The 27,583-nt window shown below is 38.5% G+C and overlaps 1 protein-coding gene across 1 annotated transcript; it reads right to left on the bottom strand.

Moving 5' to 3' along the window:
* Positions 1 to 99: 99 nt before the first annotated feature.
* On the bottom strand, positions 100 to 24,000 carry RAB23 (RAB23, member RAS oncogene family). Its single transcript, XM_037056325.1, has 7 exons — positions 23,716 to 24,000; positions 16,444 to 16,660; positions 14,207 to 14,292; positions 5,061 to 5,217; positions 3,426 to 3,508; positions 2,529 to 2,621; positions 100 to 675 (listed from the first exon to the last, which is right to left on the bottom strand). The coding sequence occupies exons 2-7, from the start codon at positions 16,596 to 16,598 to the stop codon at positions 536 to 538; spliced, it is 714 nt and encodes a 237-aa protein (XP_036912220.1). The 5' UTR covers positions 16,599 to 16,660; positions 23,716 to 24,000; the 3' UTR covers positions 100 to 535.
* Between the last annotated feature and the right edge of the window lie 3,583 nt (positions 24,001 to 27,583).

Genomic DNA, 27,583 nt, shown 5'->3' with positions numbered 1-27,583 from the left:
CTCCAGTACCAGGTACCTGCATGCATACCTCCACATTCCACAGCTATTGCACAAGTAACATCGCAGTTGGACAAGACTAAGGGTTTACCTTCAATGTTATTTTTGTAAGTATCTGGATTCAATACTATTTTCTAGAAAAGCTAGATGACCAATTTCAGAAAAAGAACGCTTGCTATTTTTCCTTGACCCATAATATTAAAATCCATACCAATATATTTAGACATTTCATTTATGTTTTTCAGCATTTAAAAGTCAGCAAAACCTGTTTTTGTTTTTTTTTTTGACATCTCATGGTATTCCCTCAAAAACAGGAGAAGCTTCGTCTAATGTAAAAAAACTAAAAATGAGTCCATAGGACAGTAATTTTTCCACCAAAGATCTTACTCCATCCTGAAAAGCACTGCAGAACGATATTTAAGTCTGTCAACATCCAGAGAGCCATACGTCTGCTAAAAAACACTCCTAATATACCATGACAGCTTGACACACTGAGTAGTTCTTACAGAACTGCACAATTTGTTATGCCTAAAGCATTTTAGGGAATGCTGCAGCTGCTGAAAGGATTTCTGGTTTTCTTGGTCCTCTGTTTGTTGGGTCTAAGGCTGATGACATCTCCACCATTGAGGGCACTTGAATTCTGGCCCGAGTGACTCCCACCAGGAGTGTTAAAGACACCTGCAACAAATTGAAGGAGACACAGGGATCAACACTGATATGCCTCAGGGCCACCTGCTGAAGACTGCATCCAGCTTCTCAGTGGATCAATAATATTTCCAAGTATTTACAATTCTAAGTTTTTGTCTTCACTTCATTTATTTTTAGTTAGCCAATAGACCTGGTTCAAAGTTTTCCCTTCCATCCTAACCCTCTCCCACCCATTCTTCTCCCCTGATGAAGCATGTTTTATCAACTTTCCTATGTCTTCTTCCAAAGATATTTCATGCATATGTAGACATGATTTGTAATTACCAATACTGTTCATGAAATTTTATGTTAATAAAAGTATTACACACCTAAAGGCTGGTAGTAATGTAGGATTTTCCTATCCAAACTAAAATAATAACAACAAAATGGTCTACAGATAATTAAAGTCATGAGTAGCTAAAAGAGATGAATTTTAAAAAAGCCTTTTAGATGGAACTGGAAAGCATTATGCTGAGCGAAATAAGCCAGGCAGTGAAAGACAAATACCATATGATATCACCTTTAACAGGATTCTAAACAAAACAAACCAGCAAGCAAAATGTAACCAAAGACACTGAAATATAGAACGTGCTGACAGGGTCCAGGGGAGAGGGGAGAGAATCACAGGGGAAAAGGGGAAGGACTCACATGAACAAGTATAAAGGATGCATGGACAATAACTAAGGTGGGGGGGGAGATGGGAGGGAGGTGGGGGGCACTGGGGGGTGCAGGGCTGGGAATACAAGAAAGAAAACTGTACTTGAACAAGAGTTAAATAAAAATTAAAAAATAATAATAAAATAAAAAAGCCTTTTAACCATCATAGTTTCCCTTTGGAACTGTGCTGGTCTTTATGAGCTATTGATAAAGACAAAGCTCTGGGCCACAGACACTATCAATATTTCAAAGATGACCATGACCAATGGTCCTGCCCATAAGATGTTTACAATCTAATTAATGAGATGAATTAGTATACAAAGAAGTAGTGCTATAAGATATTATATGTAAAGTGCCATAAGAGAGTCACAAGATCCCACAGATGGTTCAAAGGAAGGACCAATTACATTTAATTTGTAAGAAAGGAGGAATTACGTGGAGAAGATGGAACTAGACAACCAGCAATGTCCTGCACTTAGATCTCTGTTCTTTTAGGACAGAAGAATGAGGCCAGCTATACAGCTGAGTGAGCTTTCTACAAAGTCATGAGGAATGAATAGTTTTTTGACAGAAGATGGGAAAGGGAGACCATTCTGGTTGTTCTTTTTTTTTTTTTTTAAGATTTAATTATATTTAGAGAGAGAGAAAGGGAGGGAGAAAGAAAGGGAGAGGAAGATCGGTATATGAGAGAAACATCGACGAGTTGCCCCTTGCATGCCCCCAACCAGGGTCTGGGCCCACAGCGCAGCCATGTGCCCTGACCAGGAATTGAACCCACAGTCTTTTGCTTTGCAGGACGATGCCCAACCAACTGAGCCACACCAGTCAGGACAGAGAGGTCCTTCTTGATGGAAGAGCCAAAATGAGCAAAAGCGAACAGCACTGGGCATGTTCAAGAAAGAGCAAGACATATGGTGGAACAGGTAAAAGGGGTACATGTATAATAGTGGGCAAAACTGTCTTTAAATATTGGAATGAAGAGAGCCTATATCTAACGTGTTACATAATGGGAATCGATGTACCTTTAGTAAGAGACCTGATGCTCCTGAATAATCACTGATCTAATACTTTGTAATCACATTTCTTAAATGAGCACACTGTATTAAAAAATAGTAAACATGATCATAATGAATGGAAAATAAATTTACTATAGGTAAATATGATCACAAAATATCCTGTATACTTACCAATTTTGTTACTACTTGAATGCCTTAATTCTGGATCCTCAGCTGTTTGTTGTTTGAGTTTTTGAAGATATTTTTCAGCCAAATATTTAAAAACTAGAATAAAAACAAGAACAAAAACCCTAACAGGTCAGTATGAATTATGCAAGTAAAATGTGTTATTTCACATCACTTACTGTAATATTTATTTTTACTAAACAAATTTAAATTATAATTAGAAGTATACAATTGAGTAAAAAATTCAACTTTTAAAATTTATTTGAGTAATACCTAAATACAATGAATAGTAAAACTAACAAATAGATAGTGGCCTTTTATTAATAAAGAAATGAAATAATATTTGTAATCACTGGCTCAACACCACCAACTTAGTTTTGAAAAGATGTTTCATTTCTTTAAGTGAAAAAAAAAACTACCCAGAAGACACCTGACCAACAATCTAGTTGTTATGTAATAAAAGTAGAAATTTTGGAGTGAGAAAAATAATCATCATCTCTCTCTACTCTTTCTTAAAATAGGAAATATTACTGAACAAATTAAGGTCACTGTAACTACCTAATAGAATACCCACTACTGTGGAGTTCTAAAGCAACTCAGTAAAGAGGTACGCGTGAAAAACATACATGCATACACATGCATACACGCACACACACAGTTATATTTTTAAAGATAAAAAAACGAAACAAACACCAGGGTTTTGCTGTAGAGCAACAGGTATTTCAAGACGTCAGTAAATAATTACAAACTAACTCAAAGAGGCATTGTATCTTTAAATTTTTCTTCATGATAGGTGTCAAGAAAATTCTATTCTGATTACAAATGTTTTCTAAACAACACAACAGTAAAGTAGTAAGAAAAATAAAACAAATTTCCTGTTAATTTTTTAAAAAGGCAGTTTACCTTCATTCACATTAAGGTCTTCCTTCACCGATGTTCTGTAGAATCTCAGCTTTAGCTTTTTTGCCAGTGCTTCAGCTTCCTCGCTATACATCAATTTAAAAAAATGCTTATATAGGTACTTTCTGGTAACTGGTTTTTAAGAACACTTTTATTACATTTACTGACACAGCCTGGGGAAGGGGGCGTCAGACCCCCAGACTTGTTAAAGCTGTGTCCTCAGTGCTGGAACAGGGTTTTTAGTTTTCACTACTTTGGGGGGATAAACACCAAACATTACACTATAACTATAAACAGATATTTTTCTATAAAGTCACTGATCTCTAGCCTTAAAATAGGGAAATATCACTTTTCTTTATGAGTACTTTAGTTTTCTCTCTTCTGTTTTTAAAAACATTTGAATGTACACTCTGAAAATCATACACTTCATTACTTATTTACTTACTAGTTATGAAACTGCTTTGCTGCCCAAGTCCAAGTCCACACAGGAACGGCTGTCTCTACACAAGAGTGAACCCCCGATTTACTTTATTGTGACTCCTGACGGTGGACTCCTGGTTTTATTACGACTGTAGCGGCTAAGCTCCAAAATGGTTCCATTGCATCCCCCCACCCCTGCTCTCCGGGTCTTCACACTCTTGTGAGGTTCCTCCCACACTGTAATCAAGGCTGGTTTATGTGATCAATAATATACAGAAGGGATAGTATGTGCCTTCTCAGACGAGGTTACAGGAGACACGTGGTTTCTGCTTTGCCCTCTCTTGGATCGCCCGCTGTGGAAGGCCAGCGCCATTCTGTGAGGACACTCATGCAGCCCTAGAGAGTCCACCTGGCAAGGAACTAAGGCCCCTGCCAACAGCCACGTGAGTGAAGCATCCTGGACACAGATGGGCCCTCCTGCCCCCGTCAAGCCTTCCTGCGACTGACTTTAGGCCTAACTGGCATCTTGACTGAAACTTCATGAAAACCTCTGCACTAGAACCACCCCTAAGACACCGCAAATTCCCGACCTACAGAAACTGAAATAATAACTGTTTGCTATTGTTTTAAGCCACTAAGTTTAAGGCTAATTTGTTAATATAGCAACAGATAACATAAGAACATAAAACAATAAGGTAAAAACCAAGCAAAGATTTTCAAAGCTAGCAATACTTTAATAATACAGCAAGCAATACTTATAAAAATTATCTGGATGCTAAACTGTGTTCACAAATTAGAGCATAATAGTTCTGAATATACAAAACAATATGAATCTGTACTACTTATTTAAATTCATCAACATAGGATACTACTTTATATTAAAGCATTTTATTAACATTCTTCCTATATATAAGAATGTTTTTCTTAATATTTTTACTATATCTGGATTTGACTTAAAATAAACTGGACTTCTGGTATAAAGACCTGAGACAAGAATTCTAAAAGAGCCTTCACATTTTATTCCTTTAATTTTCTCTACTTATGATTCAGTATAAACTTTTTTAAATAAGCCAATCATAAAGAAGAGCTCATAAAGAAATTTTAAGTGTAAAGAACTCTTTATATAAACTTCCTTAAATTTTGTAAATCTATGCAAAAATTAAAATAACTTTCAACTTGATAGAGTTATCACCACGCCCTCCAAAGCAGCCATCTTACTTCTTTATACAAGAATCATCCAAGAGATCAATCTTGTTTTGTACAAGTACGGTTGGTACATCTCCAACTTCAGCTACGACTTTCTCTCTCCAACTGGAAATTGCTTCAAAAGATTCCCTGTCTGTGGTAGAAAATACAAGCACACAAGCCTGGGCTCCTGTAAGGTCACAAAATAAAAATGTTATTTATATTAATGAAACAATCCTATGTAGGGTGAGGATAACTATTACCTGTCACAATAATTTTTATGTAAATAAATATTGAGTTCATCTTTTAGCACCCTGCTTTTTTTTAACATATAAACTCTATTTTCTAATTCAAAGAACCAACTTTTACCAAGAACACTAGTTCTCAAACTTGTACAAATTTCAAAGTACCCTTGGAATTACTCATTTTGGGGGGACACCATGAAATACTGGTATGTTTAGTTACAGTGTAAGAGCCAGAGAGAACGGTGAACTACGGATGAGTGACAGGCTGTCATCACCTTCTTCTGTTAATACAGGGCCCAGCACAAATAACACCCCCTTTTAAACTACAAAATCTTTCATTACAAAATCATAAGCATGTAATTCTGTAACAACAATTTTACATATGATATTTAAGGTGAAATGTTCAAATTAAAACTATAAATTATTACACCCATCTTATTATTCCAGCAGCCACACTCAGCAGGCCTTGCTTCTGCTGGACCCTGTATTTGTCATTTGCTTTTTAGTTTCTTTCAGCACAGATGTAAGAAAAATCTGAGAAAAAAAGTCATAATTTTCTCATTCTATTTACTTTTTAAAAAACTATACAAGTATTACTTTAGTAGAATACCAATGATGATAATGAATATCATTTAAGAACCAGTGACAAAAGAAAATCAATATACAATAGACAGGGAAAAGTTTAATTTAGTTTTTACCCTGTTGAAATGTGTAATTCCTATTCTATATTCATTGACAATATTTTGCTTATCAACTATCACATTAGGTTGATAATTATGTAAAATAAAATATAAGCAGCAACCATCTGGGAGAAGCTCTCTTACAAATGATTAGCTGTGACAAAAGCAGATGTGTGGGTGACAAGAAAAACTGCCCTGAGGTCCAGAGAATTTCCTGGCAGGAAGGAGTGTTTTCTTGCTGTTCCACTTTCCTTCCAGACCCGTCAGGTGTGAGAGTTTCCTAGGGGACTCAGACAGGCACACCTGGGCTACCCTAAGACACTCTTAAAGCCAGAAGAGGTTTGTTTATCACCAGAGGGAATACTGTAGAAAGCAAAAGAGGGTATGATGAAAGAGAAATGAGCAGTTCGGTATTACCCTAACAGCAGGGGCTTCATCCGTGAAAATCCTCCCTACTCTGGACACGTTTTAAACCAAAGATTAAATTAATTATACGAAACGTGTAAGGGGAAGACACACAGGCAGATACACCCTGAGACTATCAAAACTGAAAGAGGAATAAAACTGATGAGGTCACTAGTATATTGATAAATAAATTTATATTTACTTGAACTCTAATATTTACTTAAACTACAAACAAAAACATTATTTGATCATACTTTAACTTCTACTTAACTAAGTTTTATTATAAAACTATTTGTTAGTGTTAAACCTAGGATTTTACATGTAACCAATTGCCATTTATTTTGGAAGGTTAAATAAGGTATTTTTCAGGTACCCACTTCAAAACCAAAAACCAAAAATCCCTTAGAGGAAGTATAGAATTTTAAAAAACAGAAAAAGAAAAACTATGCAGATACTGACAGAAATATGGGTAGCAAAAATAATTAAGAAAAACACAATGTTTTCAAAATTAAGGACCAAAGGATAAAAGAAAAAGTATATCCATAACCCCCAAATTATCTAGTGGGGTCCTGAGCAGGGAGAGACCAAAGGAATGTGGGAAGTACCTGTCAGAAGAGGAGGAAGATACAATATGGATATGTATGAGTAATCAGGGAGGCAAATAACAGCCTACATAATAGATGATGGAGGACCTGCCACTGTCCCCTCAGCCCTGGTGTCGCTGCAGCTGTGGAGACACTTCCTGCCTTTGCTAGTGTCCCACCCGGGCATATGCTGCAGCTGGCCCTCTGCCTTCCTGACTCAGGGCCTTTTCTGATGTTTTAGAAGTGACCCAGGGTTCACTGAATCCTCTAGGGGGAACTGATGCTTCTGAAGAAAGCTTCAGTCTGTGGGGGATGGGATCAATACCTGAGCTTCACTTTGGGAGGACCACCCTGAGGTCTGCCTGTTAGGTTCTTCACAGGGATTGGTCCCCAGCGGTCTAGTTTTAGGTAGCTCACTAATACACCCTCTGCAAGCTTTTCTCCTCCTTCCCCCAGTCTCTCACTTCTACTTCCTGGATCACTTCCCCAGTAAATTACCCTCACCTAGTTGTGCTAAGAACTGCTTTGTGTGTGTCTGGGAGGGGTGATGGTAGGCAAAAAACCCTAGAAAAATGTAAAATCTGCATGAGATGACAGAAATAAGTTAGAGCAAGAATAATTACAATCTTCAGAATAAATGGCACACAAATCTCTGGAGCAGGATGGTTCACTTGATTGATACTAAGCCTTCAGACTGACTGCTGCAACCAACTCATCTTATTTAACCTAAATATATTACCAAAATGAAACAAAAAAACAAAACCAGACAACCTGGATTACTTTTGCAGTTATAATAATTCTGACAAATGTTGGACAACTACTTGTTTTAATTACCCCTAACTGAAATCATCCATCCATAGAAAAAAATATCCTGTCAAATTACAATGCGTTATGGTTCTTTTACACGTAGGAAAACCCTAAAGAGCCACAAAAAAAAAAAATCCCTATCTAACAGAGAGCTTTCTTTGATCGAGGCACCAATAAAACAGGTGACAAATAACAGATTCCAAACTGTGTGTAAGAAGATCATCATTTACAGGATTTACAAAGGAAATAGCTGTAACTCCTACCCAACTCTGGAAGTCCCTCAAGAACCACAAGATTTTTCCCCCCAAGAATTGAGAAGAGAAAAAGATTTCTAAAGAGTTTCTGTAGAGAAAATACTGTCCACCCCCAACTGTTCTCTCTCTCAAGAAGGTGGGATAGATACTACACAGTGCCAGGAGCAGAGGGGAGGGATCTCGTGGGTGCGGAAGAGGCTGCATTCCCCAGGTACACAAGATAGCCACGGACAAAGGGAAAGGCCCTCCTACTCCTTCCAGTACCAGACTGAAGGGAAAAACAAAGGTCATAGCGGCACACGTACCATAAAGGTTACCCAGGTGGCAGCAGGAGGGGCAGAATGGCCAGTACAGCCTGGGAAAAAGACAGGATTGGCTGGGGGAGCTGGACCCTCCCTGAGCACACTGAAGTGTGCCCTGGTAGATTTAAATGGAGGGAAGGGAGAATCTCTTCCTTCGCCATCTCCAGCATGGACATTCGGGCCAAAGCGCTTGCAGACTAGAGGGCCCTGGAAGCTGTGTAGCCAGGTGGCAGGCCCTACAGAGGCCCTGCACAGCCAGCCCCAGCGTTTAGCAGTGGTCCTGGACCCCCAGTGCAGGAAGTGGCAGGGGCAGCCTGCCGGGCCAGGCACACAGACTACTGAAAGGAGCCTGAGGCCAGACAGTTGATGCAAAAGAAGCTGAGCTACTTGATGACTGTGCCCGCTGGCCACCTGTGGTTTCCCAAAGGGAGGTATTTTTAAATGGGAGATCTGACAGAGGGCACTCCCTGGGTGCCCTGGAGTTGAAGGGCTCTGAGACGGAAGCCTGCCATTCTTCCAAATTGTGGAGTTTTTGAATAAAAAAACCCTTTCCTTTTTCACCAAACCTCTGCCTCCAGAATTTGCCTATTGGTGGCAGTGGGCAGCAAACCCCACTTTCTGTTAAGTAACAGATGGTAGTGGAGTATTACCATTACTTCCTCCAACTCAACCTAGCAGGAATGGATTTCAGCAGACCACTTAAGGAGCTTGGTATGTGTTCCCAGCAACTGAGGGGTACTCTGGACTGATCCTGCCTTGACTCAAGCCTGAGAAAGACGTAGTTGCCAGGAGCAAGAGTGAAAAGACAAGACCTACGGACTAAAAAGAAGACAGCTGCATTTGGGAGTAACTGTGTTCCCACTGAGAGCAAAACAAAGAATGCACAAAAATTTTCCACAAGTATGGAGCCACATCTAAGAGGTAAGCAGGCATGGGATAATTTTAAATCGTGTCCAACAGGGCCATCTGTCGGGGGATGAGAGCTGAGCATGAAGGAAGGAAGAGGTGGAAGGCTGAGTCCCACAAAGAGGCAGAGCAATTGCCTGAATTAAGTATACATTTGCCCTGAGGAAACATCCCCAAGAATGGGAGCCTTGGAGGAATCCAGCACAATTTCCTAGAGAATCATCTTCAAACATCTGCCACGCAGAAGCCCCCACCATCAGAGAGCAGCATGCACCACAGTGTTCTTGTCTCCCAGTTTGGTCTTCCCCTGGGATGAGCCAGGAGCAACAAGAAGCATCTCCAGCAAGCTCGGGAAGGAGAGTGGGGGGGGCGGGGGCGGGGGGAGCTGCCAGCACTACCTTCCCAACTACAGGCACTGGCCTGCTAAAATCCCAGAGAGGGTAAGAGATTTAACGCTAAATTACATTGGAATTTTGATTAATACACATGCCTGGCTGTTCCAATTACCAAATTGAGATCATGTTCATCACTAGAAGTAACTATGAGGCAAGTGAAAGAAATCACTGGAGAATAACCAGAAAAGACATGAGCAGAAGGGGTTATTACTGAGGGTCAAGAAGAATTCATTTCCTCCTACTGCATAATGAAATATAAGGGGATGGTGAGAGGCAAAAAAAGAAGTTGCATTTTGGTAACTTCATAAGCTGTGTCCTGTTCAACATACTAACTACTATAAATATTCCTAATTCAGAAATGACCCTGTACTGTTATCCTTTCTTTTTCTTCCTTGACTTCCAGTTCCATGCTGATACCAGCTACCTTTAGGAAAGTCAATGTTTTCATTTCTCAGTTGTAGTCATTTAAACACATCTTATGCCTTTGATATTTAAAGACAGCAGGTGTTTTTCTATTCATATATTTTATATAAACTTTTATTTTCCTACTATTCAATCTTCCTTCTATACTTCCCTAAAAATCACAGTTGGAAAAGTTACTTCACCATCATAAATAGCAGTAAACCACCCACAAAGGAACCACTTCTAATAGTTAACAAACTACCCCATTATCCACGCATCAGGAAAAGAAGATCAAAACAAATTTTTGGTGTCAAGTATGAGATCGCCAATTGCAAATATTTATTTCTAATTGATAAGATCATTAAAAATGTTAATATTTCTGAATGCAATTCAGAAAATACTCCCAAAGACATATAATGTATAGAGAGTAATTTTATTCTTGGATAACTGAAAGACCCGATGGTCTCTAGCTCTCCCTGAGAGCTACTGAATGAGAGTCTGCACTTTAACAAGCTCCCTGAGGGATTCACTTGCACATTAAAATTTAAGAAACACTGCTCTAGGGAACACAGCATCAAATCTGACAATGGCGAAGACCATTCAGAAACACAAGGCTTTATACACTTTTATAGATATTACTCTTGATTTAAAGCGCTTGTCCTTTATTCTCTTAGACACTTTAACCTAAAGCATACAAATTATTCATTGAACCGATCTATCAGATTCCACGCTCATAAAATTTCAAAACAAATCTGAGAGACTTGCACAGCCTAACTGTAGTTCCTAATTCTCGCACTTATCACTTTTAAGATTTTATTTATTTATCTTTAGAGAGGTAGGGAAGGAGAGAAGGAGAGAAATATCAATGTACGGTTGCCTCTCATGAGTCCCCTGCTGGGAACTGGCCTGCAATCCAGGCATGTGCGCTGACTGGGAATCGAACCACAATCACGTAGTTCGCAGGCCTGTGCTCAGTCCACTGAGCTACACCAGCCAGGGCCGCACTTATCACTTTTATAAATAGCTTCTTGTCCAGAGCTATTTCATTTCCAACAATTTATATTAATTTGTTTGTGAACGCACTTTTGTAAAAAACAAGGGTTTCCTTCCATTTATGTGCATGATCTTAGATAATAGGTCTCAAGTCTATAACTTCATTTCTACATGTTGCTAAAAAGAAGCATCTTTTTCTCACAACTAATCACAATAAAAAGTATAATGAAAACCTTTTTTATGTTATATGTAACTTTCTGTACTAAGTATGGTTTCTACTGTCTAGGCTAGACTTCTTTAAGAGCTTAAGAAAAATAATTTGGGACCCCAAGAGGATTCCTAGTATGATCTGTGCTCTGTTCTAACCTATTTACAAGGAGGTTGTGTTTCAACGTGTCTCACTAAACAATTACGCCAGCATTCCAAAAACATAAGAATGCCTTTGAGCAATGGTTTTTGGTATAACAGGTCTTTTAAATGTATTATAGTTAAATTTTTCTTTTTTAAAAACAAAATTTACAACATTTTTATGCTTCCTGAATAATATACTTCTAGGACATAAACCAGTAAAAGTCATAATTTCATAAAAGCATTGTGTTTCACCACTATATCCGTATCTTAATTCATGCTTCCTAGCCCTTTCCTACTTTTCCTAGTCCTTATTCCTCTTCAATTACATGATCATCTGAATCTACACTAGTTGCAGATATTACCTGGTTGCCTAACTGACACCCCAGCTCACCTCCCTTCCTGAGAACACCTCTCCCCACTGTACTTCAACCATGGTTTAGACAGGCTAAATGTACCCTCTGCTCTGGGAGTTGAGGCTCTAAATGCACCAAGCCAATTAGGGTAACCACAAGCCTCTGACTACTTACTGTAATCTAGTCAAGGGTGATCTAATCAGATACAAACTCAGGACTTTTGATCCACTGTTGTGGGGAGCAACTCTCTCTCCACTAGTAGCTTCCATTGCTGATGGTAGCAACCTTGCAACCAAGAGGAAAATCTGCGCAAGGAGGAAGCCCACCCATGGAGGGAGGCCAGCCAGGAGAACCAATGGTTATAGTCAGAACAACTGAAAGCTACGCTACTCCCACTTTTCTATTAAACAAGTCAATAAATCTTAGTAGTTTAAGTAAGTTTGGAATTGCTTTTCTGTTGTCAGCAACCGAAAGTATCCTGATGGAACCTCAAAGGAAAGCTTAAAAAGATGTTCAATGTGCCACTTCTCAAATTTATGTATAATTGCTGCTGCTTGGTCCTTAATTCAAATTGAGCTGCAACAAATATTTATTCTTAAAACCTATCTCAGTCCACCTTCTTTGCCATTTTAACATTTTAAGAAAAGGTTTGTTTTTTTAAAAATCCTCCCTTGAGGACATGCTTACTGATTTTAAAGAGAAGGGCAGGGAGGGATAGAGGGAAAGAAAGGGAGAGAAGAGGAGGGAGAGAAGAGGAGGGGGAGGGAGAGAGAGAGAAACATGATCAGCTGCCCTCACGCACACCCAGACTAAGAATCTATACTAGTCTGAAACTGTAACCCAGGCATGTGCCCTGACTGGGAATCGAACCAGCGACCCTTTGGTTCACAGGCTGACCCTCAATCCACTGAGCCACACCAGCCAGGGCTGTTTGTTTTTTAAACCAGGGACTCAAATGATCTACTTAACTATATGGTTCCAACATTTTCTTCTTTTTATTTATATACAAATCAAATAATTTTTGACATTTAACCACTTTTTCCTTTTTTAAGGTAGACTTTATTTTTTGATACTTGTAGATTCACCCAGTTTTGCCTTTTAAAATTAGATACCTAACAATAAATACAGTGTCCAAAAATAAGATACTCATTTTAAAATACTACCATATCATGTTGTCAAAAGTTTAAAAAGAAATAGCCCAACCTATTTTTTTCTCACAAAAGAACATATATTTCATAGCAATGCTTTACAGAGAGAAAAGCTAGTAGGTTGGTAAAAAAATAATGACAACTGTATGCATTCCTATCATATGTTAATGTTTCCGCCTTGTTTTTCATTTATTTTTTTCCTATGCAGTTGTAGTGGTAATAACCCCACTTAAAAAATACAAATAACCTTTACTCAAGAATAAACAGTACATTTAGGACTCAATAATCAACAGTGTAAATGCTCATGAAATTCATAATTTGTTAAGAATACTATCTACTTTAAGAGTGCTGGGGAGTAAGAACATAATTTCACCTCACACCGTGACACAAGTGCTCAAGATCCAAACTGGCGCCCACAGGACAGCCATACTCAAAGCTGCTGCAGGTGGGAAGCCTTGAAGGACACAGCAAATAGAATGAGCAGTAAGGAGTGGTGGCATTATTAGGGTGACACCTGGGAGGTGTACCTCTCTTATTTCTCAAAGAACCAAATGTTTTCCTAGAGCAGGTGGTGAAAGTCGATTTTCCTTGTTACCAATTTAGAAAAGAACCTTTGGTTGCTTATATGTTAGTGTAATTAGACCTCAGCTGCATTATAATAAATCCCAGATTTTCAAAAGTGGAAAAAACAAGATACACGAGTTCGGAAGCACCAATAGGCTATACACTACATGGTACTAGGTTAAGTTTTCAGTGACTTTGCTCTCACTGCAATCACCTTGGCAGTGAGTTGGAGAAACACTAAAATACTGTTTTAAATTCCAAAAGGACAAAATTTTATAGGAAAATGGAATGGAAACTTTGGGATCTAAGCATTTCTTGAGGAGTTTAACCCTGCATTTCAGATTCGTAAATCCTAGAGGGATAGTTCTCTCCTTTCACACGCACCTCACACTTTAAACTTCTGCAGCACCGAGAAGGCTTTCCCCATGAACTCTCACGTATCATAACTGAATGTCATCGCAGGGACTTCACCTTTTCATGTGAGAGTCTCCACCTTCTGACTATGTAGCCACTTCCTTGGGGTTAGGAGTAGGAACTTAACAGTTTCTCACTGATTACGTCTTGGAACACCTAGTCATATAATTCTAAAGGCAGAGGTATCCTATCAATAGAACAAAGTATTATTCACCACTCAAGGATCTTCAGAAGAATAATGACCTGGCCCTATAAAAAATACTTTGAAAATAATTTAAGTATTCTTAAAAAAATAAACCTTTCTACAGAAAACAAAAAAACCCAAATTCTCTGTTTAGCTAAAAGAACATGCCCAAACAAAAATGCCATAATTTACCTCGATAGTAGGCCTTTGTTATCGCATCGAACTCCTCTTGACCTGCTGTATCCCATAACATGAGTCTGACATCTTCATCATTAACTCTGAAACAAGAGATGAATTTGTTTTGTATGTAAAGGAGCTGACTTTAGTAATATAGCTGTGTGTATATTTTTATCTTTCAATTATGGAGGTATTATAACAACATTGTTGGTTTCACTCAGAAAATGCCTGAGTACTTTTAAATGCTGATACAATTACTAACAGTGAGAGTAAGGGTAAAAGACACTCCCCCAAAGCTATAACCTGACACAGGATTTGGGTTCACTGGCACATCTTGTCCTTGGATGATAGCCACAGACAGTGGTGGTGCTAAGACCAGCAGTAGGGAAAGAGGTATCCCCTCAGGTCTGGGCTTGCTCTCCTCTTCACAACATTCTACCAAGTTGTGGCACACAAATAATAGAATAAGAAAGGAAAGCGGTAGTTTACCTGCTTGGTTGCCCTTTAACTCAAAAATTTACTCTATTTTGTTACATAGTTCATTGTCTTACTCATTGAACTTACATTGTACAAAGTCACAGCAAACAATGAAACAGCAAATACTGAACTATTGCTCTTAGGGAGAAATACAGGGTTAGATTCCTGCAAGCCCCTGGTTACATTTTCATCAACTGATCAACACATAACCATGTTTTTTATGTGGTTCTCTTTAAAGACATGTCATTTAATATATGTTGTTGATTCATTAACACTGAACTTACAGCCTACAGGACTTTTAACTCATGCCTGAATGAAGCTCATCTAAAACATATATTTTATCTGTAATGCACATCACACACAGCTTTCTTGTACTTGGAATCACTAGACAGCATTTTAGCACTATGCTTGCAGGGCATTTTAAACAGTGAAATCACCAACAAAAGGCACAAAAATGTGGCACAAAAACAGAACACTAGAAGAACATTTGTTTACTGTATGAGGGATGAAATGGAGGGTTGCCTTAGTCCACCCAGGTTGGAAATGTGTGTGCAGGGTGACTCAAATTTTTTGCTGCTCTACACATGTTCATGAATGACCCACAAAGCACTGGGAGTATTGATTGTGGGGTTACAAATAAATTTTAGCAAGTAAGTGAATTTGAAAATGCAGAATCCACAAATAATGACAACTGTATACTTAAAATATTAATTTGTTTCAGCCTGGTCAGTGGCTCAGTGGTTGGAGCATCATCCCACACACCAAAAGGTTGTAGGTTCAATTCCCAGCCAGTGCACATACACAGGCTGCAGCTTCAACGCCTGCATACGGGAGGCAACAACTGATGTTTCTCACATCGATGTTTTTTTCTCTATCTCCCTTCCTCTCTCTCTAAAAATCAATAAATGTATCCTCACATAAGGATTTTTAAAAAATAATTAATTTGATTCAGATAACAAGTACAAAAACAAATATCATCAAGATTTAAATGAATCTTCTTAAAATACCTAAAGGAAGAAAACACAAAAATATTTTTAAAAAGAGAATACAAATTAAAAACTCAAGAATCTTTAAAACAATGAGCACAATTATCTTTGATGCTAATGCCTGAGCTAGTTCAGTCAGATTTGTCTGGTGTCACTTATTTTTGTAATGCACTTTAATTTGTCTCTTACAATTTAAGATATCCTAGAAAGTTGTCAAGACGAATAACAAAAAGTGTTATTTTTTAAAAAGTGTTATTTTGATGTGTTTTAAAATTCATTTGGATTTTATGAAGATTTCCTTTCTGTAGGAGTATTTAATCCAAATCTTCTTTCTCTTATTTCTTTAGAATAAAAACAAATTTTAATTCTCTAATTTCTATACAGCCTTGTCCAGTTTTAAAGAGAGAAGAGACATTCTAAACAAAAGTATCCCATAATGTAAGAGGTGAGAACTATTCTGATAGATAAGGAACTTTCCTTCAAAATAAAATAGTGGGTGGAAATCTCACTAGTCAAGCATCAGTTTGTGTTGAAGAAGTGCCTAGAGTACCACCAACAAATATAAAACAGATATAATTAAAAAAGGATGGGGAAGGAGAATAGGAAAAAAGAAAAAAACATATGAGAGGAAGGGAAGAGAGATGAAGGCAGGGCAGGAGACAGAAGGATAAAGATACACAGAACATAAGTAATTCAAACCACCACCAACTGTCTCACAAGCTTGGACTGTAAAGTCTTGGGCACAGTTTGCAATTCAAAACCAAGAGGATAAAATGGCCAAGTACATACTGGATTTGTCGCTCCAAAAAATCAACTCCAATGGTTTTCTTATAATCTTTTGTAAAAATGCCTTTGCAATATCTCTGAATCATACTTGATTTTCCAACGGCTCCATTCCCGACAACCACCATCTTGATGGCCACTTCCATATCTTCCTCCAACATTTCTGGAGTTGAAAAGGTTTCTGTACCAACTTTAACTCCAGGTGATCAGAGCTTTCTTATATCTGCAGTTTAAAATGAAAATAAAATTATTTTTCATGACACAAAAACTATACAAAATAAAATAAGCTATAATTGTTTTATCAAGGAATAATCATATTAAATGTCAAGAATGTATCCACGATGAAGGCCCCCTCACCACACTGTTTAGCTAATGTAAGTTCATTAACAAGAGGGGCAATAATATCATTCATTCATTCATTAATTTTTGAAACCTTATCAACAGCACAACATATAACATCCAGGTATGTGTAACATACCTAGATTGCATAGTTTTGCCTTTCACAGAGACTAAGACTATTGACAGTTAGAGTTGAGGCCTGATTTAAATTGCATTTACTAGTTCGGTACTTTTAGTAAAGTTATTGTTTAACCTGTATAAGCTTCAGCTTTCTGAGCATATTTACCTCACAGAATTGTTGATCAGTGATAGTTATAATGCACCTCGCATAATGAAAGTTAAGCACGCAAAAAATGGTAAGTACATACAACATAATATATTCTCCACAGTTACCACCAGATTTTCAACAAACACAAAATCTAAAGAAACTGCTTTTCAACCTCACAAGTAATAATAATGTCCCCATAAAAGCACCCCAGAGAAAGGTTTTGTATAACAATGTACAGCTGCATGACCACAGCAGGCTCTTGGTTACAGTGCTTTAGTGTTCAGGTGACAATGAATCCTCCACAAATAATCTTATGCCACACATTCTTTCTTTAGAATTTAGTTTCAGATTAGTTATTGTTACTCATATAATGAAAGTAATAGAGTGTACTGTTTGTATTTTAGACTAAAAAGAACAGAGAGTCAGCTTCTTCATATTATTTCTTAAAATTACTAGTTAAGTTCCTGTCTACTTAGCCATTATATTGCTATTACCTTAAATGAAAATCCATCTACACAACCACTGCACAAAGTCTGCAATGTGACGAGCATCCCTTTCTTTGTCCCTAACAAGGTTTCAGTAATTATCCTCAGTGCTCACAAACTTGCATGATCAAAAGAATTTCCTAGAAACACTTGCTAAAGTATTAGTTCTAGTCTCCACCTCAGACAAAAATTAAGTAATTTTAAAAACCTAAAAACAGAGAATATTGGAACAAAAGAACACAGTAGATACAAAAATATGCATAAATAAACAGACTTCTCCTCTCAAGAGCTCTACATTATGTTTGACAACTGAAACAAAAGTTATAACCAATGTGGTTTTCAATATATGTAGAAAATATATTAAAGACAATTAATACAAATAAAGAGGATAACAAGATGTGAGGTTTCTATACTTCAGTTAAACTGCTAAAACGTTGGCACCAACAGGTTCTGATAAATTACATATATATAACGTAATATCCAAAGCAAGCACTAAAGAGGTTTTACAATAAGATATACTTGAAAACACTATAGATAAAATAAATGGAAATTCTAAAAACAATAAAACTATCATAATCAAATGAACATGAAGAGACCTGTCCACATGACAACAGCAGAATATACTTCTTTCAAGCACCCACTGAACACATGCAAAGATAGAACACACACTAGGCCATAAAACAAACCTCAAGAAACTTAATGGAATCACAATGGAGTCAAACTGGAAATGAGTAACAAAAAGACAATGGGAAAATCTACAAACATTTGGAAACTAAAAAACACAGACTTCTAAACAATTCGTGGCTCAGGAGAAATTTTAAAAAGTAATTGAACTGAGCTCTGGCTGCTTTGGCTCAGTGGATTGAGTGCTAACCTGAGAAGCAAGGGGTCACTGGTTCGATTCCCAGTCAGGGCACATGCCTGGGCTGTAGGCCAGGTCCCCAGTAGTAGGGGCGTGTGAGAGGCAACCACACATTGATGTTTCTCTCTTTTTCTCTCTCCCTCCCCTGCTAAAATAACTAAGTAAATAAATAAATATATATGTATTTTTAAAAAGGTAGTTGAACTGAATGAAAATGAAGAAATAACATGTCAAAACTTATAAGACATAGATAATGTTGTGCTGAGAGGGAAATTTGCAGTAGTGAATGCTTACCTTAGGAAAAGAGTCTCAAATTAATGATCTGAGCTACCACTTTAAGAAAGTAGATGAGCAAATAAGCCCAAAGTGAGCAAAAGGATGGAAATAATAAAGATAAGGGCAGAAATAAATGACATTCAAAACAGAAAAATAAATGAGACAAAAAGCTTGGTTTGGGGGAAGATCAATAAAATTGATAATAGGAAAAACACCCCACAAATTACCAGTATCAGGAATAAAATAGGGATATCACTACAGACTCTACGGACTCAAAAGGATAATACAACAAACAACTCTACCCACATAAAATTGACAACTGAGATGAAAGGGATCCATTCTTGGAAAAGAATTAACTACCACTACTCACTCACTATGAAACAGATCACTTGAATAGCCCCATAACTATTAAGGAAATTGACTTTGTAACTTCAAAAACTCAAAAAAGAGCCCTGGCCAATGTGGCTCAGTTGGTTGGAGCGTTGCCCAGTAACTGAAAGGTTACAAGGTTGATTCCTGGTCAGGGCACATATCTGGGTTGCGGGGTTCAGTCCCCAGGCCAGGTGCATGGGGGAGACAACCGATCAATGTTTCTCTCTCACACATAGATGTTTCTCTCTCTCCTTTCCTCTCTCTCTCAAAAACAAACAAACAAACAAAAAATTTCCAGGCTCAGGTAATTTCACCAAAAATTTATGAAACTTTTCAAGAATTAACACCAATGATACAATCTCTTCCAGAATACATAAGAGGAGGAAACGCTTTCCAATTTATTTTATAAAGTCAGCATTATCTCAATACCAACACCACACAGAGGCAGTGTTAAAAGAAAAACACAGACAATATCCCCCAATGAACACAAATGCAAAAATCCTCAACAAAATATTTGTAAATCCAATCAAGTAACATATAAAAAGAATAACCAGGACCAAGTGGACTGTATTCTGGAATGCAAGGCTAGTTCAATACTCAAAAGTCAATCAATATCATCCACCATATTAACAAGGTAAAAAAGAAAAGCCACATCACCGTATCAATTAATGCAAAGAAGATAGAGGACAAAATTCAACATCCATTTACGAGAAAAACTCAGCAAACTGGAAATAGGAGGATTTCTTCAACCTGATAATGGGCATCTGTTTTAAAACCCTACAGCTAACATCATAATTAATTCTGAAAGACTGATTGTTTTCCCCCTTCTGGGAAAATTCACTCTCACTTCTCTCATTCATCATACATGAAATTCTAGCTAGGGTAATAAAGAAAAAATGAAGTGCTTAGATAAGGGAAAAGAGAAATAAAACTGTCTCTAGTCATACATGATATGATTGTCTATGTAGAAAACTCTGAGGAATCAAAAGAAACAAAAAATCCTGGAGCTAATAAATGAGTTTAGTAAGGACACATGATAAAGAACAACACACAACACTCGATTGTATTTCTATATGCTAACAATGTACAATTTGAAATCAAAAACTTTTAAATGATATTTACTAGAGTTTCAAAAATATTACTGTGGAATAAATCTAATAAACAGGTACAAGATCAGTATGCTGAAAGTTACAAATGCTAATGAAACAAAGATCTAAATAAATAGGAAGACACAGCATCTTCATAGATGAGATGACTAAGTAAAGTAAAAACAGCAATTCTCCCCAAATCGATTTATGGTTTAATGCAATTCCAAAGTATCGGCAGGATTTTTTGTAGTTAGAAACAAGCTGATTATAAATTTTATATGGAAAGGCAAAGGAACTAGAATGGCTAAAACAATTTTGAGAAAGAATAAAATTGGAGAAAACCCTATTACCTGATATTAATATACTATAAAGCTTTGTCAATCAAAAACGTGTGATGCTAGTGCCCTGCCGGGTGTGGCTCAGTGGACTGAGTGCCGGCCTGTGAATCAAAGGGTCACTGGTTTGATTCCCAGTCAGTGCACATGCCTGAGTTGCAGGCCAGTTCCCAGTAAGGGGCACTCAAGGGGCAACCACACACTGATGTTTCTCTCCCTTTCTTTCTCCCTGTTACCCCCTCTCTAAAAATAAAATAAAATATTTTTTTCAGTGTGATACTAGCAAAGGGAAAGATACATAAATCAATGGAACAGAACAGAGAATCCAAAATTAGACCCATGCGAATTGAGCAAATTGATTTTTGACAAAAGTGCAAAAACAATTCAGTGGAGAAAAGACAGCCTTTTCAATGGAACAACTGGACATGTTCATTTGATCTGCTGATCTATATACAAAGATTTGGTTGTACCTGAAAAGTGGGTAGAGTCAGGACCACACACAGTTCATTATCAACTCTGAGCAGGTCCATCTGCATTCCTTCATTACTATAGTCCACAGAGTAAACAGCATGGTGGCCTACAAAATTCATGTCCCTTACTGAAGATGAGCCAAGAACAAAAACATAATTTTCAAATGTGTTTCCTGAATCCAAGTTAACTATAATTCATGATGTATTTCATTGATTAATTTTTAGATGGGGAAAACTTAACATTATGCTTTATTTACTAAACTGTGCATAATTATTCCATTTTGGGGTACTTCTTTGGCTTTCCATAGAGCTGGTGTAATTTTTTGCATACTGTTCAGAGGGGAACCAGCAGATGACATTAGCACTGTCCTGTCATTTCCTTTGAAGGTGGAAACCAGATGGGAAAACTATTGCTATAAAGCTAAATGCCTTTGTTTTCAGACCTTTTAGTCAAGTAGCTTGACTCAGAATACAGGTAAATATGAAACACAACATAAGAAGTCTGACTGTTCAGAATTTTTTTAGGCCCTAAAGTAACTGATAATCCACAATAATAAAATATTGCTATTAGGTCCTTTTGCCATTTATTTCATTTGCATAGTTTCCATATTGAAAAAAGTCTCCAATTACTTGATTTAATGTATATAATTTACACTTACAAAGCTATCACTATTTCTACTATTTAAGTTTTGGTGATACAGAATTCTTAAAAATGTCTTTTTTGTGTTTTATAAAATCAAGCTTTAAACTGTAATGATAAAGTTAAATGTATATGTTTAAAAAAAAAACACCTGTACACAAATGTTTATAGCAGCTCTATTCATAATCACCAAAAACTGGAAACAATCCAAGCATCTTTCAATGGGGTACATGCAACAACTTAGAGGAATCTCAAAGGCATTATGCTGAAAGAAGTCAGCATCATAAGATTATGTGTTACATGATTCCATTTACTGTATATGACATTCTAGGAAAGATGAACTACAGATGGTCCCAGACTTACATGGTTTGACTTACAATTTTCAATTTTATGACTGTGTGAAAACAATAGGAATTCAGTAGAAACCATATCCAAATTTTGAATTTTGACATTTTCTAGGGCTAGTAATATACAGTATGATAGACTCTTGTGATGCTGGGATGCAGCTAGGGCTGCAACTCCCACTCAGCCAGGAATTCAGGAGGATAAACAACTGATACCCTACAGTACAACAGGTATTAAATGCATTTCAATCTATTTTCTTTTTAAATGGATTTTTAGAGAGAAGGAAAGGAAGGAGGATGAAGAGAGGAGGAAAAAAAGTAGGGTGGGGGAGAAACATCGATTAGTTGTTCCACTTATTTATGCATTCATTCACTGGTCAATTCTTGTATGTGCCCTGACCCAGACCCAACCCACAACCTTGGCTTATGGAGCTGATGCTCTAACCAACAGAGCTACTTGCCAGGACCTCAGCTTATTTTCAAATTACAATGGGGTTTATCAGGTCTTAACCCCACCTTAACCTGGGGGGGGGGGCACCTGTGATTGCTGAGTTAGGGAAAGGATATTAAAAAATAGCATGAGTTTTAACGGGAAGGTGATAGAACTATTCTATATCTTAAGTGTCCTGGTGGTTATATGAATCTCAAATTCACTGAACACACCTCTAAAAAAAGTCAATTTTACTGTATGATAATTTAAAAATAATAAAATTTGAAGAAAAAATGCACTCCGATTTCAACACAGGCAGTGTAACGTTTGTGACTGTCACTACTGCTCTCAAAATACTAAATCAAAACAATTAAGTTCTTTAAAAATAGGCATAATTCTGAGTACAGTAATTAAAAAGCTTGACAGTAACACTACCTACTTTTTACTTCAAATTTAATTTAAAAGATTTTGTCAATGCAGTCTTATAAATTAGAAGAGTAACTCACTGATCAAAAGGGTTTTGTTTTTGTTTTTTCACATCACAGCCTGTACTTAAGTACAGGTGTGATTACATTCACACCTACATGTTAGGCGTTACATAAAAGCTAGAGAAGTAAACCTCCCTTTTCTGAGTCTACCGCTACTTGACAGTGAAGTTTACTACTCCCTCACACACCCTCAGGTTCCTCCGCCTGGGAACTAGGGCTCCTCGGTTCGAGTAAAGTAATTCTGTGGCTTCCAGTGTCAATGAAATAGTGCAGTGTGGCTCATTCATATTCCACCAGTCTGAGCGAGAAACTAGGAAAGGGTGGGGCCGTGGGTTAGGAAGAGGCCCTCCGCAGGGACCAGCTGTTCCTCATCAAATGTAACCCGGGCACTTAATGCCCCTTAGCTGGCGTCCCACCCTGCCGAGGTCGCCCCTTCCCAACCTGGGGACCTGGGTACAGCAAGCAGGCAGGAGCTCTGCTAGGCTGGAGGCGCAGCGCCTCACCCCGCTCCACCTCGCGCATTCCCGCCCAAGGGGCAATTCCAGGCACCCACACCCAGGAAGATCAGGTCACTGGGAACTGGGAGGGGATGCCGGGCAGGCGCTGCCACCCACCTCTCGCCCACCTCCCCCAGCTGGAACTTAGACCCTGCGCTCAGAGGCGGGCAAGCAGGCGCTCGGCGGCCTGGGCCGGGGGATGGGAGTCCGGGCCTGGAGGCCCCTGACCCCCAAACCCCACTCCCGTCCCACGAGAAAAGCACTTTCCGGGACCCCGAAGAAGACAGGCGGGTCCTTCCTCCGGGAAGACAGAGCCGTCCTTATCCCTTGGAGAGGATGAGCAAGTGCAGGACCGCTACCGTGTGAGAGCGAGCCGCCACTCACCGTCCCCCTGCCGCCGCGGACCCGCAGCCCGGCGAGACCGGCTCCTTTTGGTCGCGGCGCAACCGCCGCCGCCTTCACCTTCTCCTCCTAGCGCGCCAGCTCCCTCGGTGCGACTGCCCAGCTGGTTCGCGCCCTCTTTCGCTCTTTTAAGAATGACTATGATTTTCTAACAAACTTTATTGGCAGTCAGGGCGCAGAACAAGCGACTCAGCCGCAGGTCCGCTGGGAATGGTGGGGCGCGGGAGACTCGACTCCCCTCATCTGTAGACCCGCCGCGTTGCGGAGCATGCGCCGGGCTTAGTCTGCGCATGCTCCGGGGGAACCAGGTTCCGAGCCGGCTCCACCCGGGTTCTGGCTTGTCTCGGAGATCCGGGGCTCTCTCGTTCCCCGTGCCTCCCGGGACCCGGGTAGGCACTGGGGAGACCGGAGGTGGGCAGGACCTCTTAGATAATGGATTGGAGTCTAGTAGAGATAAACCAATGGAAAAAGGTCTTCATAAGTTTTGCCTACCCAGTGCTCAGACTTTCCCAGTCCTCAAAGGACTTTCCACGCCTTGGACGCACACCTTAGTTTCTTGACCGAATGGCATCCAAGGGGCAAAGTAAGCATAAAATGTGGAGCAAAGTTGAAAACTCATTCACAGTCTGCACGTTGTGGCTGGACAAAATAGAAGTCTGAGATGGTTAATAATTCAGAGAACCAAACCAAAAATTAAAAGGTTCCCAAAGGCAATCTAAACTTTGCTTCAGTTATTTTTATATTTCCAAATAGAATAGTGGGGTAAAAAAAAAAAGGAAAATACCAAATGTTAGGGAGGATGTGAACTAAATGAATTCTTCTACCCAACTACTGGAATGTAAAACGGACCAACTCTTTCTAAAAATGGCACTATCTATTAAATGAGCTTCCAGATTTAATGGGTACAGAGTTTCAGTTTTCCAAGATGAAGAAAGTTCTGGGGTTGGATGGCGCTGATGGTTGCATAACAATGTAGATGTACTTAATGGTCCTGAATGGTACACTTAGAAGAGGTCATAATGGTACATTTTCTGTTAGCATATTTTACAGTGTTTTTTTAAGTGGGTAAAAAAGAGAAAAATCCAAGTATGACTTAGAGTATAAATCTGAGGATCCAAATTTGAGAGAAATGTCTTGAAGAAGCCCCCAAGACTATTCCTTACCCCTTTTTCCATTTCCAGGGGATTATGGTACATTTTCAGTGCAGTTAAGTTTGCTTTTTATTTGACTCAAAGCTGTACCCAAGGACACAGCAGAGATTTTTATGCTGTGATAAGAAAAGCCTGCACAGAAACCTGCCCTTTTATTCTTTTTCCATTATTAAAGTTCATCGAGGGAGTAATTTGAATTTTAGACAATTTGTTTAGCAAAGTGAAAGACTTTAAAATTCTTTCTTTAACCTATCAAGTAGGATCTAAGTTAAATAAACCCTCTATTGCCTTAAGAAAGGGAAGGGTCACCAATGAACATGTATAAAGGACCCATGAACAAACCCAAAGGGGGATAGAATTGAGGGTGGGAGGTAGGGGTAGGTGGGGTGGGAGGGAGGGAGGGAGGGTATGGGGGAAAATGGAGACAACTGTACTTGAAAAACAATAAAAATAAATAATAGTAAAAAAAGAAGAAGGAGGAAAATGCTTTCCTAAATCGTAAAAGTTGACTTCCGAGTTACACTCTCTTACCTCTACTACCTTGTAACCGTGACAACTAAACCAGGGATAGCTCCTCTTGAAGTCAGGGTGGGAAAAACAGGTTGGATCCTGACACAGACTAAATGCAGACTTTGATATGCAATGTAATCGTACAATTTGTCATCCAGCCGGGATACTTTGAAAGTAAAAAGGGTGCTGTTAATTACTCAAGAACAAAAGGCATACAATGGCACATATGGCCACTCTGGTGATAAGGCAGTTTGGGAAACTAAATTTCCCAGTATGCCCTGCCCGTTGAAAGTCAAAAAGTGTGACTACAACAAAGCACCCTGAGAAGTGTGGTTAGTACCATTTCAGAGGTAAACAGTATAGGGCTGGGGTGCTGGCATGGAGATTCCTCCTTCTGTGGGACACTTAACCAGACACAGGATACAATACCTGAGGTGAGATTTCAGTTCATATTCAGTCTGGGGTGGAGCTTCTCTCTCCCCAACAACTCTATTCCAAAGTCGTGAATAATCTAGTAGTCCGCAGAATCAAATCAACCATGTGGGAAAACTTATTTCAATGTTTTCTAATCAGACATCAAAATACTCTTTTAGTTCTTAAAAGTTGTTTTACTCTGGATCTTAGTGTCCTCATGTAAAATATGGAATTATCCACCTTAAAGGATCATTCAAAAAATACTTACTGTGCCAAGTGCTGTGCTGGGCACTGGTATCCAGTGATGGACAAAAGGGACATGATTAGTGACCCCTTGGAGCTTACAGTCTGTTAAGAAAAAATATACATATGTACATGCATACATAGATATTTATAATTATATGAAGTTAAATGACAAATGTAATTGAAATATATAAAAGGGGGCCCTAATTTTGTATTACATTTATTGGGGTGATATTGGTTAATAAAATTATACAGGTTTCAGGGGGAGCACTAATTTCAATGGGAGAGCCAGAGAGGTCTTTCTGACAAAGTGACATTTAATCCATCATCTGAAGGATAAATGAATTAGCTGGGAAAGTATAGGGAGAAAAAGATAGTAAATAGGGAGCAACAAGTGCAATGGCCTGAGGCAGGAAATAATTTGGGGGGTTCGAGGAATTGAAAGGGAGGTAATGTGCAGAAATGAGGTGGCGAGTGGTACAAAATGAAATAGTGACAGAGGCAGGGCCAGGTCAGGAAGACCTTGTGGGTCATGTAAGTAATTTGGTTTATATCTCAAGTACATTGGAGAAAGGCTTTGAAGGATTTTTAGTGCAGGAATAAGGAGAGCCACTTCAAAGATGTTTCTGGTTGCTGTGTAGCAAAAGTACTGCATAGAGGAAAATGGGAGACCAGTGGAAGTCTAGTCCAGGTGAGAGATGATGGAGGCTTAACTGAGGTGGTAATGAAAGTGATAAAAAGTGAACGAAACAAGCAAGTGTCAGAGAGGCTGTGGAGGAAAGGGAACCCTCGTTTACTCTTGGTGGGAAGGCAGTTTGGTGCAGCTGCTGTGGACGATAGCATGGAGTTTTCTTAAAGAATTAAAAATGCAATGACCTTTTGACCCAGTGATCTCACTTCTGGGAATATATCCTAAGTGTCCAGAAACACCAATTTGAAAGAATATATGCATGTCTACATTCATAGCAGTGTTGTTTACAACAGCGCAAGTGCCCACCAGTAGATGTGTGGATAAAAAAAGCTGTGGTACATGTATACAGTGGAATACTACATACTTGTAAAACAAAAATAAGAAAATCTTACCTTTGCAATAGCATGGATACCCCTGGAGATTATTGTGCTAAATGAAATAAGCCAGTCATAGGAAGACAAATACCATGATCTCACTTTATGTGAAATCTAATGAACAAAATAAACAAACAGGATAGAAATAGAGGTGTGGGTACATGGAGCAGCCTGACAGCAGTCAGTGGTGGGGGAGGCTGGTACTGAATGGAAGAAGGTGAAGGGATTCCCCTAAGAATATATATGCATGACCCGTAGACACAGACAACAGTGTGGTTATGGCCAGAGGGAATGGGGGTGGGGCCTAGTTAGAGATGGACAAAAAGAGAGGAAATGGGGACATCTGTAATGATGTCAACAATAATAATAAAGTTAAAAAGAACAAATTAACAAAAAAAGAAGAGTGGATGCATTTGTTTTTAATTTTGAAAGTAGAATCTATTGGACTTGACACCCAAGTTTCTTGA

Source organism: Sturnira hondurensis, unplaced genomic scaffold (assembly GCF_014824575.4).
Source record: "Sturnira hondurensis isolate 20B ecotype Veracruz unplaced genomic scaffold, ASM1482457v3 Scaffold0008908, whole genome shotgun sequence".
Classification (NCBI taxonomy): domain Eukaryota; kingdom Metazoa; phylum Chordata; class Mammalia; order Chiroptera; family Phyllostomidae; genus Sturnira; species Sturnira hondurensis.
Note: the sequence above shows the minus strand (reverse complement) of the source record. Positions and strands in the feature narration are given on the sequence as shown.

Coding starts and splice junctions, on each gene's coding strand:
- RAB23 (XM_037056325.1), bottom strand. CDS start 16,598: ATGTTGGAGGAAGATATGGAAGTGGCCATCAAGATGGTGGTTGTCGGG. Junction 2,622..3,425: donor AGACCTTAATGTGAATGAAG/GTAAACTGCCTT, acceptor TTTTTATTCTAG/TTTTTAAATATTTGGCTGAA. Junction 676..2,528: donor TTCAAGTAGTAACAAAATTG/GTAAGTATACAG, acceptor AATTTGTTGCAG/GTGTCTTTAACACTCCTGGT.